The following is a 20,289-nucleotide window of genomic DNA, read 5'->3' as shown; positions in this document are numbered from 1 at the left end:
TCAAGTGGTTGCTAACCTATTCCGGTAAAGATCTACTATTTTTCTGAGTTTATCTACCTATTTTTCTCCTTGCTCCAAGCTTTGTATTCCCTTTCTCTCCTTTTTTTCAGGCCTGAGGGCCTTCTTGAGTATTTCTTGTAGTGGGGGTCTCGTGGCCATGAACTCCCTTAGCTTTTGTTTATCTGGGAGAGTTACTATTTCTCCATCATGTATGAAGGATATTTTTGCTGGATAGAGTATTCTTGGCTGAAAGTTTTTGTCTTTCAGTATTTTGAATATATCATTCCAGTCTATCCTAGCCTGTAAAGTTTCTGTTGAGAAACCCACTGAGAGCCTGATGGAACTTCCTTTGTACGTTATTTTTTGTTTTTGTCTAGCTGCCCTTAATATTGTTTCTTTGTCATTGACCCTGGCTAGCCTTACCACTAGGTGTCGTGGAGAGGGCCTTTTTCTGTTAATATATTTAGGTGACCTGTTGGCTTCGCTTACTGGTATTTCCTGCTCCTTCCCCATATTTGGGAAATTCTCAGCTATTATTTCCTTGAATAGGCTCTCTGTTCCTCTTCCCCTCTCTTCTCCCTCAGGAATACCTATAATTCTTATGTTACATTTCCTAATAGAGTCGGATATTTCTCGGAGACTTTCTTCATTTTTTTTGTCTTAGTTCTCTCTCCTCTTCCATCTGGAGCATATCTGTATTCCTATCCTCTAAAATGCTAATTTTTTCCTCCATATTGTCAGCTCTGTTCTTTAAAGATTCCAGATTCTCCTTTATCGCCTGCATTGTGTTCTTCATCTCCATCAGCACTGATTGGTTTTTCTTTATGATTTCAATCTCTTTTGTGAAGAAACTCCTAATCTCATTGAATTGTTTGTCTGTGTTGTCTCGTATTTCGTTGAGTGTTTTTATGATAGCTATTTTGAAATCTCTGTCATTTAGATTATGGATTTCTGTGTCTTCAGGGCTGATTTCTGGGTCCTTGTCATTTTGTTTCTGGTCTGGTGATTTCATATATCTTTGCATTGTGGTTCCTGTGTTGGTTTTGTTTTTCCTCATCCTGGAAATCTCTGCTTGCAATTTCCACCTGCCGCCACTGTGTGGGGGTAAAGGGCTGTGTAGTCTAAGCCCCCTGCGCTCTGCCCCAGTTTTTCTGCTGCGATCTGCAGTCCCCCATCCTGTCCCCATCCCCGTCCCCCCCCACCCCCCGCTGTGATCCGCGGGTCGGGTCTTTTGATCTGGTCTGCTGGGGATCTCTTGGTCTGGTCTATCGTGGATCCCTTGGTCTGGTCTGCCGTGGGTCCCTTGGTCTGGTCTGGTTGGTTGAGCTGCAGGGTCTGGTTTGTGGGGAGGGGGGGAGCTCTCTCTTTTGCCCTCTGGGTCCCTCACGTGGGGGGCTTCTCGTTCACCCTTCTTTATCTGCTCTCTGGGGTGCTCAGATGTTGATGGTAGCCCTGTGGCTCTTCTGAGTCTTCCGTGCGGGAGTTTCCCACTGGCTGAGAGAGCCTGAAGAGCTTCGGTTTCCCCACGAGGGCCACCCCTCCCCCCTCTCTGGGAGCCGCCAGGCCGGGGATCGCTGATCTGATGGGGAGGGAGAGGAGTTCTCCTTACCTCTCCCTACTTCCTCCCAGGGCCCAGCCCGTTCCACTCTCACATGTGCGGCAGTGTGGATCTTTCCGATCTAGCTTTTCACTGTCTGGGATTCCATTGTTGGTCTGTGACTGTTCTTTTTCTTGTATCTTGTCGGGGGAAGTGTTCACGGGAAAGCTCACTCCGCCATGACGCTGACGTCACTCTTCTCTCTATTTTTTTAATTAAACTTTTTTATTGTAAAATAAAACACAAATACCAAAAACACACAAGACTAATATATAGTAATAAATTATTTTAAAGCAACCATCCTTATAACCACCACCCAGGTCAACAAATAGAAAATTTCCAGTAACTCAAAAGCCCCTTTCTGTGCCCCAATCTAATCACAACCCACTCTGAAACATATATCATGGATTTCAAGCCTATTGTCTTTTTTGCAACTCAGATTGTCCCATCTTTGGACAGTGAAAGCCCTTTCATGTTGTCCACTGTGTCCTTTTACTATGACCTTTATAGTCTTTTAATTGTTTCCTTGCTATCTAGTGTAGCAGGATATTTAAGACACCTTTTGTACATTCCCTGCCATAAATTGGGAATCACCCATTCCTCCAAGAAACTCTGGTTTCTTTTAGTGGAAAATGGAATTCTAAGCTCCCATTTTGGTTTTAGCAATACTTATTGCGACTGGATTGGTCATTGTTTCTAGGCCTTTTTGGAGGACAGAACATATGTTTTTCCTTCCTTTTTTTTTTTTTGCTTTTACTATATCTATATTAGCAGAACATATGGCCATTACATGCTATCCTGTCTCCATTTTAACCTTTACTCTGCCTTACTTCTACAAGTAACTTATATATTTAATGCTCACTACCAGCCAATATATTGATGTTTCTGTAGTCATTTTGGTTTTCTGAAACTCATTCTTCGGAAGATATCTTGGGATGGGATCATGAGAACAATATTCCCTGAGTTTTTGCAGGTTAGTAATTGTTTATCTGTGCTCTGTGACTTTGAAAGTCAGTTTTGCTAGATGTATAATCCTTGACTTGAATTTTCTTCCTTTGAATATCTTAAATATGTTACTCTGTTTTCTTCTAGTAAAACAGCATTGCTGTTGAAAACTCTGATATAATATATTTTTTTCCCTTGTAAGTTACTTGCTCTTTTTGCCTAGATGCCCAAAAGTTTATTTTTCTGTTTTCTTTATAGTCTAAATATTTTCCCAGAATATATCTGGTGTTAGTTCTTCTGGGTCAGTATTCTCAGGTATGCAGTATGTTCTTTCAGTATATAGTTTCAAGCCTTTTTTTATTTTAACAATTATGGTTTTTATTATTTGTTCTGTTTCTTTGCTTGGATTTCTGTTAGGGACTCATGTTATCTATATGTTGCATCTTCCTTGCCCCTTTTCATTATATGCCACTTTCAAATTCTTTTTCTCTCTTCATTTCTTTTCAGTGTTTAATTTTTTCTTCCTATGTTTTTCTTACAGCATTACCTATTATGTTTATCCACACTTGTGTTTCTATTAGTTTAGTCTTCATTTCTGAAAATTTTTTTATTTCTAATTCTTTATTGAGTTTTCACCTCATTTTTAAGCTTTTCTGATATTTCTTTTATGTGGTTCTTTCATGTCTTGTATAATTTTTTAATGTTTTTAGTTTTTGACATGCTTTCATTGTCTATATGCTATCATATTTTTATTTCCAAGAGCTTTTTTTTTTAATAAATTTTATTTATTTATTTATTTTTTTCCCCCAAAGCCTCAGTAGGTAGTTGTATGTCATAGCTGCACATCCTTCTAGTTGCTGTATGTGGGACGCGGCCTTAGCATGGCCGGAGAAGTGGTGCGTCAGTGCACGCCTGGGATCCGAACCCGGACCACCAGCAGCGGAGCGCGCGCACTTAACTGCTAAGCCACGGGGCCGGCCCCTCCAAGAGCTTTTTTATTCTCTTAATGCTCCCCTATTTTAGTACAAGTCGCTTCTCATTTCTTAGATATAATATCTTATTTATCTCTCTAAGGATGGTAATGACAGTAATTTTTTAAAGTTTTATTCTACAAGCCTAATTTATTACTTCTCCTCCTCCTTCCATTTGTTTTGGCCTTTATCATTTTAGAGACTTTTATCAAATGTGTGGTAATCCTTGGTTATTGGCTCATGTTTAAGAGTTGGACATTAAAAGACTGATTAGAAAGTCGGTGCACCATGAGTAAGTCTTGTTGAAGTCTAGACTTTACCATAACCTTATCTGTTTGGGCCATTTCATCGTGAAGCCCCGTGTTTGATATCTTTCAGTTGATTTTTTTCTTTGGCACTGACCAAATTTTTCAGAGAAGGTTCTTTCAGTCTCCTACTCTGGAGGATATAAGCCTAACTGATAGTGTTCTGGAAGGCATATGAGGAGAATAAAATTGTTAATGTCAGTGTATAAACTTTTACTTAACAAACCTGCCTCCAGTTGTTGGTGGTCTAGTCCAGACTTGTTTTTACTCTCTCTGCAGAATAACCTCTGGTGACATGCCTGGGAGGGGAAGTGTAATTGCTGGGCTTTAGGGACGAGGTGAGGAGAACTGGAAGGTTCTATTTCTTAATCAGTTTTTTTAACAAATCCTCTTGTATTTAAGCCCACCTTCAGCCTGACTTCCAGACACACCTGTTGTTTCCAATTGCTGAGCTTTTTGTGGATTCTGTGGTATAAATTAAGTTCCTTGAACTTTCCTGGGTCTGCTAAGTCAGTTATCATTTGTCTTTCTACTTTCCACTTTCTAAAATACTGTTGCTATTGTCTCTTCTCTCATTCTCTCTGTCTTGAGGGTGTATGTGTATGAAGCCCTTTACTATTGTTCAGTGGTATTTCAGGAGAGAGAGCAGAGCTAATGCACACTTTTAATTTACCGTGAGTTCCTTGACCTGTATTGTACAGAGAATCTCAGGGAAGTCACTCTTCAGGTCTCTTCTTGATTCTATTAGAGCAAATGATAAAATGTTTTTCTAATGACAAATTTTTGTTGGTTGGTTGGTTTTAAGGGATACTACTGATGCTGGTCTGAAAGGTCACAAATCATGTTTTATTTTCCCCTTCAATCCAAGCCTCATCCATGTTTAACCCAGTCTTTTGTGTAGCTGAAAAGTTTATTTCATTTATCATTTGTGAACAGGGAACAGAATGTGAAATGTCATATAGAAATGCTCCATACTAAGGTGTATATGGTAAGCCCTAGAACAACCACTAAAGAAATAACTAAAAAAAAATAGTGAAAAATCATGAAAGAAAATTAAAAGGCTACATCAAAAAATATGCACTTAGTACCAAAAAAAAAAGTAGTAAAGGAGGAACAGAGAAACAAAAAAGACATGAGACATATAGAAAACGACAATTAAATTGGTAGTCGTAATGCAGCTATATCAATAATATTAAATGTTAATGGATTAAACAGTTCAATCAAATAGCAGAGATTATCAGACTGGATTAAAAAAAAGCAGATAGCTTGATAAACAGAATAGAGAGTAAAAAGAAAAAATCAGTGAAACCAAAAGTTGGTTCATTGAAAAGATCAACAAAACTGACAAACCTTTAACTAGATTGACCAAGAAAAAAAGAGAGAATACTCAAATTACTCGAGTCAGAAATAAAAGAGGGGACAGTACTACCAACCTTATGGAATAAAAATGATTATAAAAGAATTCTATGAACAATTATAAGCCCGTAAGTTGGACAACCTTGATAAAATGGAAAAATAGCTTATAAGGAATCCTCTATAACATAAAGAATTGGCATTGTGGTGCATTTACAGGCTGCTGCCTTCTCCTCTCAAGGATGCAGTGGAAGTGTCAACCTGGAGAAGATGCTATACAATGCAAGAGGTGAACTCTGCCCTTAGTAAAATTCAGCTGGTGGGATATTCTCAGAAAATTGTGAGTATTACTTTGGTTTTAAGTGATTTCTGAATGCTTTTGATTCATATCCTAGTTCGTTGAAGGACCTTATAGTTCTCTTTTTTAAGCCATTCAGTCACTAAGAATCTTGTACAAGGTGAAAAGACAGAGCATCTGTCCTTTCCCTCCATCCCTCCCAGGATCTTATTAGTGCTCTTTCCTAACCCTCACGTTCCCCATCACTAGCTAGCATTTGACTGGCCAGCATTTAACAAGTGAGGAAAAAGGCATCTCATCCTATTCACATTAGAACAGTGGACACTGCTTTACAGATTTTGGACAAGTGAAATAAGAAACGGAGAGCATAAAAGAGATCAAGAAGAAATTTGTCAAGTATAACTTTAGAGCTCTTACCTGATAATGATAAGGGTGCCCATTTCTGTTAACTTGTGCCCAGAGCCACTCAGTAGAGAATGACCGAGAGATTAACACCTAACCTGAAAAGGAAAATAGAAAACCCCTTGTATTTTTCTGTTTGTTCTATTTGGTAATATATCATCTCTGCCTTTTAATGTGGGACCCCGGGTGCCTGGTGACATGTGGATGGGCTTCACAGCGGTGACAAGTAAAGACTATAGGATTACTTTCTCTGTCTACCATGTGATTTCCATTGTCTTTCTGTTTTACTTTAAACTTTCTGGTTTACTTTAAAATAGTCTCTGTTTCTAAGTGGAGAAGAATATTTCTGTTGTTTTTTCCTACAAACTTGTCTGGTATGACTGCATCGTTGAAAGCTCATCACACATTCTTAGTGTGGTTCTCTTCTAGGAGCTTTTTGGTGCAGTCCAGGTGACTCCTCTCAGCTCTGGCTATGCCCTTGGAAGCTCCAACTGGATTATCCAGTCCCATTATGAGAAAGTATCTTACGTCTCTGGATCTTCCTTGCTTACCACACACCCCCAGGTAATTCTAAATTCTCTTTTAACAACTCAGCTTTTTAATTATTTAACCCAAATTCATAGTGTACCCAGAGTTTTGAAATCAGCTGTTTTTAAATCTTCCTAATTTTGGTTTCTACAGATATTCTTTTTTTTTTTAATTTTATTTTATTGTGGAAAGTACACTTTAGCATGTGATCTACCCTCTTAATAAATTTTTAACTGTACAGTACATTATTGTTGACTATAGGTACAATGTTACACAGCAGATCTCTAGAGTTTATTCATCTTGCTTAACTGAAACTTTATATTCTACAGATACTCTTTATCAAAGTTAGATTATGCGTGTCCCAACATTTAGGATTCCAAGTTCCTTTGTAAGATACTGCTGCCTTTAGGGTCATCTCTAGGATTCTGAGATTTCCCAACACTTCCAATAACCATAGCCTGACGTGAAACAGAGATGGTCACTCGTTCACTCAGCAAATATTAATTACTTAATAGTTACTAACAGCTTACTGTGTGCCAAGCACTCATCTAGGTGTAAGAGATTCAATGGTGACCCACAGGCAAAGTCCCTGCTTATGGATCTACGTTCAGTTGATGTATGGAGAGGACGGTGTGCAGAAAATAAGTGAGCAAAGTAATTTCAGATTGATGCAAGTACTGAAAACAACAAAGCAGGGTTATCTGTAGAGTATGGAGACTAGTTTAAATTGAACGGTCAGAGAAAGCATCTGGGGGAGATCTCATTGGAACTGAGACCTGAAGAAATGAGCCATGTAAAGCTGTGAGGGCAAAGCACTATGGAGAGATGGCAGATGAAGGCCCTCTAAAGCAAGAACAAGCTGGGCATGTCTGCAGAGCAGAGAAGACCATTGTGATTGCAGCATACTAAGTGTAGTCTGCAGAGATGTCCGAGAGGTTAGCAGAGGCCAGGCCGTGCAGGACTTTGTAGGCCATGATAGGAATTTGGATTTTATTTTAATTTGTAGAAGGAAGCTACTGGAAGGTTTCAAGTTAGTCATTCCTCAACAGTCATATTGGCAAGAAGCTAAGTACATAAACATTGTTATAAATGTATTATTTATTCCATTTTAGGTATTTGTAAAGAATTTATTGTTCATAAATCCTGGTTCTTTCCATGATTGTAAAGGAGGGCAGGGGAGATTAGATAGTTAGCTGATGTATTGATAGATAACTTGGGGCAGTCCATATCCCATTTAATATGGGAGAAAGAATGACTGTTGTAAGTCTAGAACAATAGGATGCTTCTGAGCTGCCACTCTGCATTGTTTTTTTCATACCTTCTTTTATAATCAAGTTTCATTTCAAGGTCTAGAGGGGACAAGCTGCAGTTTTTTCCTAGAGCTAGCAGAATTCTGGGCCTTTCCCACTTACCGAAATCAAAAACCTATCAATGTCATCTTAATCTGCTTCATTGAATCAAAATTTTTTATTGGCAGCTTCTATCCTTCCTGATATATTCCTGCATAAAAGACAGAAAGATTACTTGGCTGCCAGCTCTTCCAATTTGTCCTGCTTAGATCAAAGCCCTTACAATACTATTGATGTAATTTCCAGTAAATTATTCTTACAAGGTCCATAAATTTAAAGGGAAAACAAGGTCTTGAAAGTAATGAGCAACATACCTAAGTAATTAATTTTAATTTCTAGCTGGCAACCAGTATTGTATGTAAAAAAGAAAATAAATTAGATTTTCTTTTAGCCGGATAATTGGATTCTATATTGAATTAGCAGGGATAAGAAAAGTTGTGGTTTGAAAAAACTTGATAGTCTGCTTCAGAGGTCAGCAAACTATGGCACATTAAAATAAAATCCAAATTTGGCCCCTCACCTCTTTTTGTAAATAATGTTTGTTGGAATACAGCCATACTCATTTGTTTATGGATTGTTTACAGCTGCTTACATATGATTACGGCAGGTATACTTGAAAGTTAAACTTGACAGAAGAAGGCCAACCACTAGTCTTCTTGAATGGAACCCTCACTAGCTAGGAAGACTATAGCAGGCTGCTGTAGTGATCTAAGAAGCATAGGGGAATGAGGCTTTGGATTAATCCTGAGGTGGTAAGAATGGAAAGATAAGTTAAAGAAAACATTGGCACGTCTTTAATTCAACAAGCATTTGTTGAATGCCCACTGTCTTCAGGGAAGGAAAAATACAAGTCAAAGATTTCGTGCCTGGATGACACTGAGAATGGTGATAATGACATTAATCCACTTGACAAGGAGGAGTTGGCAGGGGGGTCATTGTTTTCAGAAGGAGGTAGTGAGTATGATGAACAGGAATTTGAGAGAACATTGGACAGATGGAAATATGGAGCTGAAGGCAAGCCTAGAAACAAATTGGAGAGTCATCCGATTTTTTAAAGTGTATAAATAAAGGACTGAGGGCGAAAGACTAAGCTCTGGGGAACATTTACCAATAAACAGTGAAAGGAAGAAAAACAGTCTTGAATAAGAATGTTTGGAGAGTTAGAGGAGAATTGAGGCCAAAAAAGGACAGCATCCCAAATGGAAGAGAAAGACAATTAGTCTTTACTGAGCACAAGATCTCAGTAGTAATTTTTTAAAATTGATCTGATAGTTAACAACCATGCTGAATTCTCATATTAATTCTAATATTTATCTATTGATGATAATATTGTCTGCAAAGAAGTTAAGAGTTTTGTCATTTCTCTTCCAATCCTTATATCTTGTATTTCTTTTTCCTGTCTTATAACTAAGCTCTGTAGTCCCATGTTAAAGAGAAGTGATCATAGTGACATCCTTGTCTTGTACCAGATTTTAAAAGGAATGCTTTTTTAGTTTCTTCCTTAAATATGATGCTTACAACGTTTATGAAGTTAAGGAGTTTCTCCTCCATTCCTAACTTTCTGATTTTTAAAAATCAGATATATATGTTGTACCTTATCAAATGCTTTTTATGAGTCTGTGAGATAATCATGTGATTGCTTTCCTTTAGACCATTAATGTAGTGAATTGTAAAGTTAGCTTTTCTCACATTTAACCATCCTTGCATTCTTGGGATAAATCTTATTTGGTCACAATTTATTCTTTTTAAAATACCTTCCTGGAATCAGTTGGTCAGTATTTTATTGAAGTTCATCTGTATTCATAAGTGAAAAATGGATGTATACATTATTTTCTTGTACTGTCTACATTTGTTTGGAATCCAGGTACATTAGTCTCATAAGATGATTTGGGCACCCTTCCCTCTTTTTCTAATGCCAAAAATATATAAGATAGGGATTTTTTCTTGAAGGTTAAATTCCCCATAAAACTCTCTAGGCCTGGGATTACCATTTTAATTTTTTTTCATGGTTATTGAAGTATATTTTCTGGGTCCATGTTGTGCCAATTGTAGCAGAAATTTGTCCATTTTGCCTAGGTTTTCAAAATCATACATATGGAATTGCTTTCATTACCCTTTTATTTGTTTAAACTTTTTTGTGTAATTCTATTTTCATTCTAAATTTTTTTTATTTTCATCACCTCTTTTTTTTTTCTTGATCCGACTTGCCAGGGGTTTGTCTACATTACTGATTTTCTTGAAAGAAAAAGTTTTTCCTTTCAATGTTTTTTGTTGTATTTCCATTCTCTATTCTGCCCTTTATTATTTCCTTCCTTGGGTTTACTCTTTTGCCTTTGTTTTAATACTTATCTCATTTGTTTTAGTCTTTCTTTGCATTTTAATAAGTATATTTAAAGGTATTAATTTCTCTCTTATATTGTTTAACTCTGTTAAATTTTTTTTGTGAGGACGATTGGCCCTGAGCTAACATCTGCCAATCCTCCTCTTTTTTTGCTGAGGAAGACTGGCCCTGGGCTAACATCCATGTCCATCTTCCTCCGCTTTATATGGGACGCCGCCACAGCATGGCCTGACAAGCGGTGCGTCGGTGTGCACCCGGGATCTGAACTGGCAAGCCCCGGGCCGCCAAAGCGCAGCACGCGCACCCAACCGCTTGCGCCACTGGGCTGCCCCCAACTCTGTTAAACTTTTGATGTGAAGTGCTCTGTCATTTATCTCTAAGTATATCATAATTTCCTTCATAATGTTCATGATTTAAATAACCAAAGGTTATTTTATAGTCCTTTTGTTTGTTTTTAGTCCATCCAGTATGGTTAGACAAGACTTGGGTCACGTCATACTTATGTTTCAGGACTCTAATTTTTTTTGCATTATGATAAGAGAATACTGATTCATTGAAATTTGTTTAGGCTTACTTGGAAACAAAATCTGTTTTTGTAAATATTCTACATATGTTGGAAAAGACTGTGTATTCGCTGTTGAATGAAAATTTTTCTATTTTTCTATGTATTTATTCATTTGAGTTTATTGTGTTATTCAGGTCTTTCATATCTTTGCTTAGTTGCCAGTTTCTGAAAATGATGTTATTTGTTGATTTATCTACTTTTCCCATAGTTTCACCAGTTATTGCTTTTTGTATTTTTAAGCTGTATACTCAGCAGTGTATGTGTTCATGGTTATTATGTTTTATTGATCAATTATTCCTTTTATCAGGATGTTACTTTCTTTTCTCTATCAAAACTGCATTAAAAGCCAAGAGACTTTTTCCCCCTCCATTTTTGCCTGCTATTATTTTCCATCTCTTTCTTTTTACTCTATGTCCTTTTCTAGTGAATCCCTTGTAGACAACATAGTAAAGGACTTTTTCTTTTTTAATCTGAAGAGTCTCTTTTGATTGGTGAACCTATTTATGTTTCTTGTAATTACTTTTGTATTTGGGGCTTATTTTGCTGTCTTATTTCATGTTTTTTAGTTTACTTCATTCTTTTCCCTATCCATTCTTGCCTTCTTTTAGAAAGCTAAATTTTTTCTGCAAGTTTAAACATATATATTATATTTTTATTCCTCTGTGTTGTTCCTTTGTTTATTTTTCCTGTGAGTATCTTAAGCTTATCAATATCTGTATCTTTCCCTCCAGAGCCACACCTTCCTCTTGTCTCTCCCATCTTTTTCCTCTTCCTTCCTCCCACATTCCTCCCTGTCCACCTTGTTGATACTGTCTGGAATTTTAGCTCTGGGTTATTTAGAATATACAGAGGGTGGTGAATATATTGCTTACTGAGACAAAGTGAGCTTTATTGAGGTTTTTTTTTTTTCAACCTTTCCTTATATTTCATAATCCTCCAAGATTTACTCTTCTTCCAGGAATACTTGGAGAATGTTCACCAAGAGGGTCTTAAAATGGTAAACCTTATGGGGCCTTGAATTACTAAGAATATCTTTAATTTTTCCTCACATTTAAAGGATAGCTTGGATAGATACAAAATTAAAGGAAAAGAACTCTGAACCTATAAAGCTTTGAAAATATTACTTTGTTTTCCACTTGTACCCTTGTTGCAGGTAAGAACTGGGAAGCCCTTTAGATTTATGTTCCTTTATGGGATCTGTTTTTAGAATTTTCACTTTATCTTCAGTGTTCTTAAATTTTACCATGATGTGTCTTAAATGTGTAGTTTTTCCTATCCATTAGTGTAATACTCTATGAGATCTTTCAATTTCCTTTAACACAGAAAAATTCTTAATCATTTTTTAAATCATTTGCTCCTTCTGGTTGATTTTTTTTTCTCCTTATAGAACTTCCAGTATATGGATACTGACACTTCTATGTTTTCTGTATCACTTTTCTTTTATATTTCCCGTCTCCTTTTGAAGCCTCCTGAAAAAATTCCTCAACTTGATCTTCCAGCCGATGAATTCATTCTTTGACTATATCCATACTGCTCTTCAACCTATGTATTGAGTTCTTTATTTCAATGACTATACTTTCATACACAGTATTTCCAAATATTTCTCTTCATACTTACTCATTTTTATTTTACGTACTGATTTTTATTTTATTTGTGTGTGGACTTTTTAAAATGCATATTCTGTTATTCCGTCTGGTTTGTTAATTCTCCATGTGGGGTAGGTTTTTACTTTCTGTGTTTAGTCAATGTTGCATTCCTCAGTGGTCTTGTTTTATTTCTCCGTCAGCTCTTACTACTTGCCCCTCAGGAAAATCCTCTTGTACCTCTGCTCCAAACAGTGCTTTTTTTCCCTAGAATTTATCTCCCTGACTTGTTACTACTTAACCTCGTAGTGTGAGGGAACAAGCAAGGGCTGGTAGGTCTCCCTGCCGGTACCTTCTATGAATGCTCAGCACACTGTTCTGGTATTTTCTTCCTCACAGTATGTTGGAGCAGGCCACAACCTGCCAACAGTAGGATGAGAGAAAAAAAGACAGAGTTCTTTTCCTAACCTCTACTCTTCCTGCAATGCCCAGCCCTCTGTGGTGCTTGCTTGCCATTTTGTCCCCATTCCAGGACTCATAGGTTCCCTGGGAATTTATTCTAGTTTTTCAGTTTCTCAAATTTGTCAGTTGCCTTTATTTCTATGCTGTCGTTCAGTTTAGATTCTAGAGGAGAGCCAGCAGCTTGTGTTCACTCTCTATCTTGTCAGGAAATGGAGTGGTGTTTTTGTTTTGTTTTAAAATAATATTATTTCTTTATATTTCTAATTAGAACATTAATTTGTATTTATTGTAGTAATTTTGGAAAATACTAAAATATCAGAGAAAAAAATAAAAATTGTAATAATATTAAGAGATAACTATTTGCAACCTGCTTTTCTGCTCTTTCTGATTAACAATTTAATGAACTTTAGGTCATTAGCATCCCATCATATGGATGTGCAATAAATTGTTTACCTGTTTCTCACTGTTAGACATTTAAATTATTTTAAGTTAAAAAAACTTTTTTTTCGAGAAACGTCTACTCCAAAAGATGTGCAGTCTGCCAGGAAGGAGAGCGTAGGACACAGTTTAAAAACAATAACACTAATAGAGCAAAACAAACAGTAACCATTTGATAGATCCCATAAGTGCATTAGCAGTAACTAGTGAGCACTTTTGGTTATTAGAGCCAAAGCCTTTCTGGCCTTGGAAATCAAATTAATGGATATGCTTGTGGGTTGTGAACCTATATTTGAACACCAGTTTTTCTATGATGGTGGTTTGAAAAGGCAACTTAATACTCATTATTTCAATAGCTTCCTGGCTATTCTGCCTGACTTCAGGGGTAGGACCTGAGTGTTAGAGCAAAAGCTACATGTACCTGGATGTGGGGAGCTACAGAATTTTTGGTTAGTTTTAGAAACTGATCTAGTACAGGACACTGATACCCGTGCAAGGCGAAGATTTGAAGTATGGAAAATTGTAGCGTGTGGTAGATATTTTGTTATTGTTGTTACTATTAGTAGTGGGGTTGGGTTTGGTTTGTTTATTGTTTTGATTTTTTCCCATCCTTGTCCTGACCACAAAAGGGACCTAGAAAGGTGTCCATCCCTCACTTCAGCCCTCATGGCCTTGAGGACTCTCCCACACCTTGGTCTCTGGCCTGGAACAAGTTTGAGAGACAAAGCTCAGCCAGTAAACAGGCAATTTCCTTCCCCTTTAACCTTTGGCCTTGAGGCTAAGACAGGTGGTCCTCTGGTTTGCAAGGCTGGTGGTGGTTATGAGGGAGAATGAGAGGAGAGATGTTTTGAAAGCAAGGGCTCCGTATGGGAGCTTCTGCCTTAGGGCAGTGCTTCTTTTTTTTTTTTTTTTTTTTAATTTTATTTATTTATTTTTCCCCCAAAGCCCCAGTAGATAGTTGTACGTCATAGCTGCACATCCTTCTAGTTGCTGTATGTGGGACGTGGCCTCAGCGTGGCCGGAGAAGCGGTGCGTCGGTGCGCGCCCGGGATCCGAACCCGGGCTGCCAGCAGCGGAGCGCGCGCACTTAACCGCTAAGCCACGGGGCCGGCCCAGGGCAGTGCTTCTTAACATTTTGTGGGTCATGGACCCAAAGCCTTATGGCAAGAATCTAATCAGAACTGTTAAAAAATGTCTGCCCACCTACACAGGATTTTGCATTGACATTTTGGAGACTCTATTGAGTTTAGAGAGTCTTCAGAAGCGCATTGTTAATTATCAGGTTAAGAATCTCTGACTTAGAACTTTGGAAAGAAATTTTTTTAAGAAATAAAATTAATTTTTTTTGATTAATTGAGAATTTATACCCAGTCAATTCCCTGAAGCTTATGATGTTCACAGTGGGAATTCTTTCTTGCCAAAGAGGTTGGTAGCTGCCCTGAGAAAGTCTCCTTCTAGCACACACTTCCAGCATTTACTCTGCCTCCCCGTCCTGATCCTTCTGCCTTTGGAGTTCAGGGGGGAATGCTCGTATTGGTTTCTTTTCCTGAGGTGTTAAAGACTTTGGCAGTAATATGTGTAGATTCTTCTCTTAAATCTAAAGAAAATATCTTAAATTTGGATTCCTTGAATCAGGTTTTTAGAGCTAAGGCAGTTGCTTGGGTAGGTTTGTTTGTCTGGTCTGTTTTGTTTTTAACATTTTTTTCTTCCCTTTAAATTCCCCAAATGTTTTGTTATTTATGCAGTGCTTTGATCTGAATGCTCTACAGTAAAAGGTTTTTTTTAATGTATTTTATTTTATTGTGATAAATCTGTGACTTGCTCCAAATCTGCATGTGGATGTACATGTCATCATTTTTCATTCATTCTTTAGTCTTCTGATGTAAAATTAGTTTCCTTGAAGAAATCCCTGGGAAATAGCTGTAGGCTGCTGCTTCTCCCTCCAGGCCTGGCCTTATGGGGATCTTACAGTCTAGGCAGTCCTTGGGAATTTTGGGGGAGTGTCTGTCTTTCCCTGGTGCAGAACTGGGGGATTAAAGCCACATGGTCACCCTCATACACAAGGCAGATCTGGGTATGTGGTGTCAACACAAAAACATTTTCCTGCATCGACAAAACTCAGACTTCAGTACAGCTGGTTGAGGCTTCCGTTGCTCTGCTGGTCACCTGGCTCCCATGGAACACCTGCGCTTCAGGTCTCCACTCTCTTCTGTGAGGCGTCAGAGCCAGGCCTGGGCCGAGTGCTGATGACTCTTTCAGTCCAGAGCGGGCAGCATGAAAGTAGTCACTTCACTTCTCTGGGCCTCACTTCATCTGCGGAGACCAGGTGACTGATGTGCTCCAGCATCGCATCTCTGTACAGCTTTTCCTGGGGTATGTCTGGGAGGCCCCACTCTTCCTGGGTAAAGGACATAGCCACAACCCCAAAATGTTATTTAAAAGAAATGTCCGGGACAAGCCGCAGCACCCAGCTCCCTCCTCAGGGCCACAGACAGGAAGCTTTTTCCTCCCCTTGGATGCAGCCCCAAGTTTTCCCACAGCCGCAGCGGTGCCTCCTCGGATTGGTCCCGAGGAAACAAAGCTCTTGTCCTTGCTGTGGAGATGGTGCCAACCAGTAAAAGTTAAACATAATATATTTGGGGGCAGGGACAGCAGGGAAGCTGAGCTACAGATGGTTCCTGATTGGTTTGTAGAATTGGGCTCAGTAAGCATATCCCATGAAGGAAGGAGGGAGAGACTGGACAACTTGCTGGACTCTTGTCTGTTTCTCTCCACACTTGCTGTTTTGCTTCTTATCTGGCAGCACAGCTTCTCTCTGCAGAGTATTTCCTTCTCTAAAAAATAACGGACACTACTATGTACATTCATTTACTTGTTCCTTCATTCATTTCCCTCATTTAGTCAGTGGTATTTCCTAAACCCCTATTTTGAACAGTGGAATGTGCTAGGATGTAAGGGGAACATGGATGGGTAGGTGTTACATTTACAGAAGTTATAATAGGGGAAGAAGGTAGGTACATACAGGACTTTGTGTCCTGCAAGTGATCAATCCTGTCAGATTAGAAATCCGCTGAAGTCCTACTGGACTCAGGGTACATCACTTCCCACTGGGGATTAGGAGACCTCATGGAAGAGTGGGCTCTGAATTGGCCCTGGAAGTCTGGGTATGATGTGCTTCGTGATCCCAAATGTCTTTCTTCCTTTCTCTCATCAAAGAAGTATAGGTCATTGGGTCATTAACTTTTTCACTGATTACTTCTTTTCTACCTTTAAGCAAATCTGAGGGTTTTTAATATGGAAAAAGGCTTTCAGATGACTGCCTCATTGCCTGACTACCGTATTCTCTTTCTCTTTTTTTTTTTTTTTAAAATTTTTATTTATTTATTTTTTTCCCCCAAAGCCCCAGTAGATAGTTGTACGTCATAGTTGCACAGCCTTCTAGTTGCTGTATGTGGGACGCGGCCTCAGCATGGCCAGAGAAGCGGTGCGTCGGGGCACACCCGGGATCCGAACCCGGGCCGCCAGCAGCGGAGCGCACGCACTTAACTGCTAAGCCACGGGGCCGGCCCCTTCTCTTTCTCTTAATGGTGATGAGATTTCTCCTGTTCGCCTTGTTCAACTCAGTCTGCACACCTCGCTTTCCCCCCCTTTCACCTCATGGATCTGGTTTCACATCTCTAATTCAACAGTGATCAGCTTCTGGCCAAACTTTTACGTTTTCTATTTTCCAGTTGGTGCTGTTCATCAGTCTCCTGTTGAAATTCTTTTTCGGGGCCGGCCCAGTGGTGCAAGGGGTTAAGTGCGTGTGCTCCGCTGCGGCGGCCCGGGGTTTGCCGGTTCAGATCCCGGTCGCGCACCGACACACTGCTTGGCAAGCCATGCTGTGGCGGCATCCCATATAAAGTGGAGGAAGATGGGCACGGATGTTAGCCCAGGGCCAGTCTTCCTCAGCAAAAAAAAAAAAAGGAGGAGGATTGGCAGATGTTAGCACAGGGCTGGTCTCCTCAAAAAAAAAAAAGAAATTCTTTTTCGTTTTGGCTTCTGGAGCAATCTTTTTGTTGTTGTTTTCTTCTTCTTCTACTTGATCTTCTGCTGTATTATAGGGTGAAAGTGCCATAAGTTGTCTTTCCCAAGCTCCTTATTTTCACAGGAAGCTCTTCACTGCGTTATGTACATCTCTTATTTGCTCCTCTCCCATTGACTTTATGGTGTTTCTCCAGCCTTAGTCCTAGACTCGCTCCTCTTTCCTCGGAATAAACTGACATTTCTATTAACTACTTCGATGAAGACACTTGGCAAATCTCCATATACTTCATACTCCATTCTTTATTTTTTACTCTCAGAATAAATCCATTTTGCTACTCCCAAGACGCTTGCAACTTGCCAGCACTTTGACTACATTTCCAAATTTCCCTTTGACTACGTCTGACCTCAGATTTTGGAGCCGTCTTAAATCTTTCTTTTCTCCGTTGTCTGTCCTATATATCCAATCCGTTCGCAAATTTTTGTTAATTGTTTTCTATGAAGTTGTGTAGATCTGCTGCTTCTGTCTCCTCAACTGCCATCAAATTATATATATATTTTTTCTCTTTATATCTGGGCTGTTATAGGGGCCTTCAAGGTGTTCCCCCCTGTTTGGTCTCACCTCCTCCTTCAGCATCGTCTGTAATCATTGTTACCAAAATGTCATTCTCTTGCTTCAGACTATTGACTCTATTGCCCACCCTGTCAGTCTTCATGATTCTGATTTTTCTGGCCCTTCGCTAATGATACTTTCTCTGTTTTTACTAATCTCTCTTCTCAGCTCCAAAGTAGACTTTGCATTCTGGCAAGTAAATTCATTTGGCATCTACAGGTCACTTTCCCCTGCCCTCTGCCCTTCTCAGCCTTCCTCCCACAGTTGACATCTTATTCGCACCTTCCTGACTTAGAGTGCACTATTTCCCAGTGTGGAATGCTCTCACATTTCCTACCGGTCCATGTTCTTGTCATGCTTTCATTTATTCAGCAAATGTTTATTTAGTACTTGCTGTGTGCCAAGCATTCTGCTAAGAATTAGAGATACAAAGTCCTTGCCCTCAGGGAGCTTCCTAAAGGGGCAATTACGATTCGATGTGATTAGTGCTGGGATGGAAAGTATGGGAGGCCACGGGGCATATGTATGAGGGACATCTTGGTGTGGGGAAGAGAAGCGGTGTCACAGGGGCATTCCAAAGGCAGTGACCTGGGCTTGTCTTAAATTGAGTCTTAAGTTCCTTAGGCAAAGAAAGAAAGAAAATTAGAACCAAAACTTCATCTGCCAAAAAACAGTATGCAAGTGACCTCACCTGGCCTGGTGCAGCTCTGTAGTCTGCATTCCTCTTGGCGTTTGTACACTCAGTGCAAACTCTTGAAATTTGCCTTCTGTTCTCTATGGCTTTTTAAAAAAATCCTGTTTTTTGATTATATATATATGTAAGCTTCTGGGGCCTGGAGACTGGGTCTCCTTTTTCTTATGCTCTGTGCAAAATGTCCAGTAAAAATTAATGAGCAATGTGACCAACACAGTGGCCACAGCATCCATGAGCTTAAGGTTTTTCAAAATTTTATTCCATAAGCTTGACTGTCAACTTTGTAAGGTATTTTTATTTGATTCTTGGACACAATAGAATTTTCTGTTTTCGTGTGTTCGAGCAAAATGTTCCAACTTGAAGCGCTTGGTGAGTGGCCATTGACGCCAGCAGTATATACATTTGCCCTTTGGTGGTGAAATGGAGATGTTAGTGGTGTCAGCTTGGTTTGGAGGGTGTCATTAAAAGCCTTTTAAGCCTACTTCTTTACAGTAGCTCTGGGAATCAAGAAATGTCTCCGAGTTATAGGGCTAAAATTACGAACATCTTGTCTGACCTGATCATGCAGTATTTCATAACTTCCAGCTCAGTGGTATCATATTATAGCGCTGCCTTTGTTATTTATTAAGGGCATTTAATTTTCAAGAGAAGGCAATGGTAATGGCTGAGGTTCAGAGATAATGTTGTTTTCAGGGCCAGAGTTTGCTCCCCATTTTACGTTTTCACTTAAATCAGTAGTTCTTAACCTTTTGGGAGTCATGGCCGCATATGACAGTCTGTTTAAATTTATGAAAAAATGTACATAGGCACACACAGAATTGTAGATAACCATTTCAGGGGGCTCCTAGGCCCTCTGAATTCCCCCATCCCTTATCAGCCCTGTGAATTGTTAGTGGCTTAATTTAATATAAGCCTTATAAAATTGGTGTGATTTTAAGCTAAATATGCTATCCAACGAAACTTCATCCCTTTTTTCACCATTCCGGTTTCCTTGCGTTTGATGCATGCACACAGTGAACATTCCCAGGCTTGTTACACATCTGCTACAGTAAACCACTGTACTTTACTTCCCCTTCTTTCCTTCTGTGGAAACAATGAATGCATATGTATTTGTTGGAGAAGTGCAAATAGATAGATGGGTCCTGCCTAAGCAGAGGGAAAGCTCTTATACACATTGGTATCTGTCTGTGCAATAGGAATTAGAAGCTATTCAATATAATTGTCACAACTGTACTTTTTCTGTGTCCATATTAAAGAAATGTTTTTCAGGTTATAAAGCAGCTTATATAACCACAATCATGTTATTTAAAAAATAACAAATCTCATATATCCATGCTTATATAAAATGCTAAAGGGAAATACATCAAAGAGCACATATACTCAGATAACAACGCAGATGATGGGTCTTTGCTGTGCTACTATTTGGAATTTTATTTCTTTATTGGTAAATCTGGGTGGAACAGAGAAAGGATGGATATGGCTTCTCAGTAAGTCATGTTTTTTGCTTGTTTCTTCTAATGTTCCAGTGAGTATATTAAATGAAATGGAGGAAAAGATGTGTTACGAAATGAAAACATTTATGAGTTCTCCAGCATCTCAGTCATTGGGCCTTCATTTTTGTTTTGTTTCCAATTTGAATCTCAATTTATTTAGAAATGATAGTATTTTTTTGAAATTCTGTGACAACAATCAAAATTAAATTCAAATTGTTCTGGGTAAAAAGAAAAAACAATGGCCTAAGGATCTTATAATAGTGCACCATAGGACTTCATAGTTCACAAGAAGATTACGTATGTTTGCTCATGAGACTCACAGAAATCAT

At 38.8% G+C, this 20,289-nt stretch overlaps 1 protein-coding gene across 1 annotated transcript in view; it reads left to right on the top strand.

Moving 5' to 3' along the window:
- INTS9 (integrator complex subunit 9) overlaps nucleotides 1-20,289 on the top strand; it is a 119,711-nt gene that overhangs the window by 73,210 nt on the left and 26,212 nt on the right. Inside the window, exons 7-8 of the mRNA XM_014789906.2 lie at nucleotides 5,391-5,511; nucleotides 6,301-6,435. Of these exons, the coding sequence (XP_014645392.1) occupies nucleotides 5,391-5,511; nucleotides 6,301-6,435 (256 nt within the window). The remainder of the gene's footprint in view (nucleotides 1-5,390; nucleotides 5,512-6,300; nucleotides 6,436-20,289) is intronic.

The sequence above is a fragment of the Ceratotherium simum genome, chromosome 12 (genome assembly GCF_057802395.1).
Source record: "Ceratotherium simum simum isolate JZ-2026a chromosome 12, ASM5780239v1, whole genome shotgun sequence".
In the NCBI taxonomy this organism is placed as follows: Eukaryota; Metazoa; Chordata; class Mammalia; order Perissodactyla; family Rhinocerotidae; genus Ceratotherium; species Ceratotherium simum.
The sequence above is the reverse complement of the archived record's forward strand: the minus strand, read 5'-3'. Positions and strand labels throughout refer to the sequence as shown.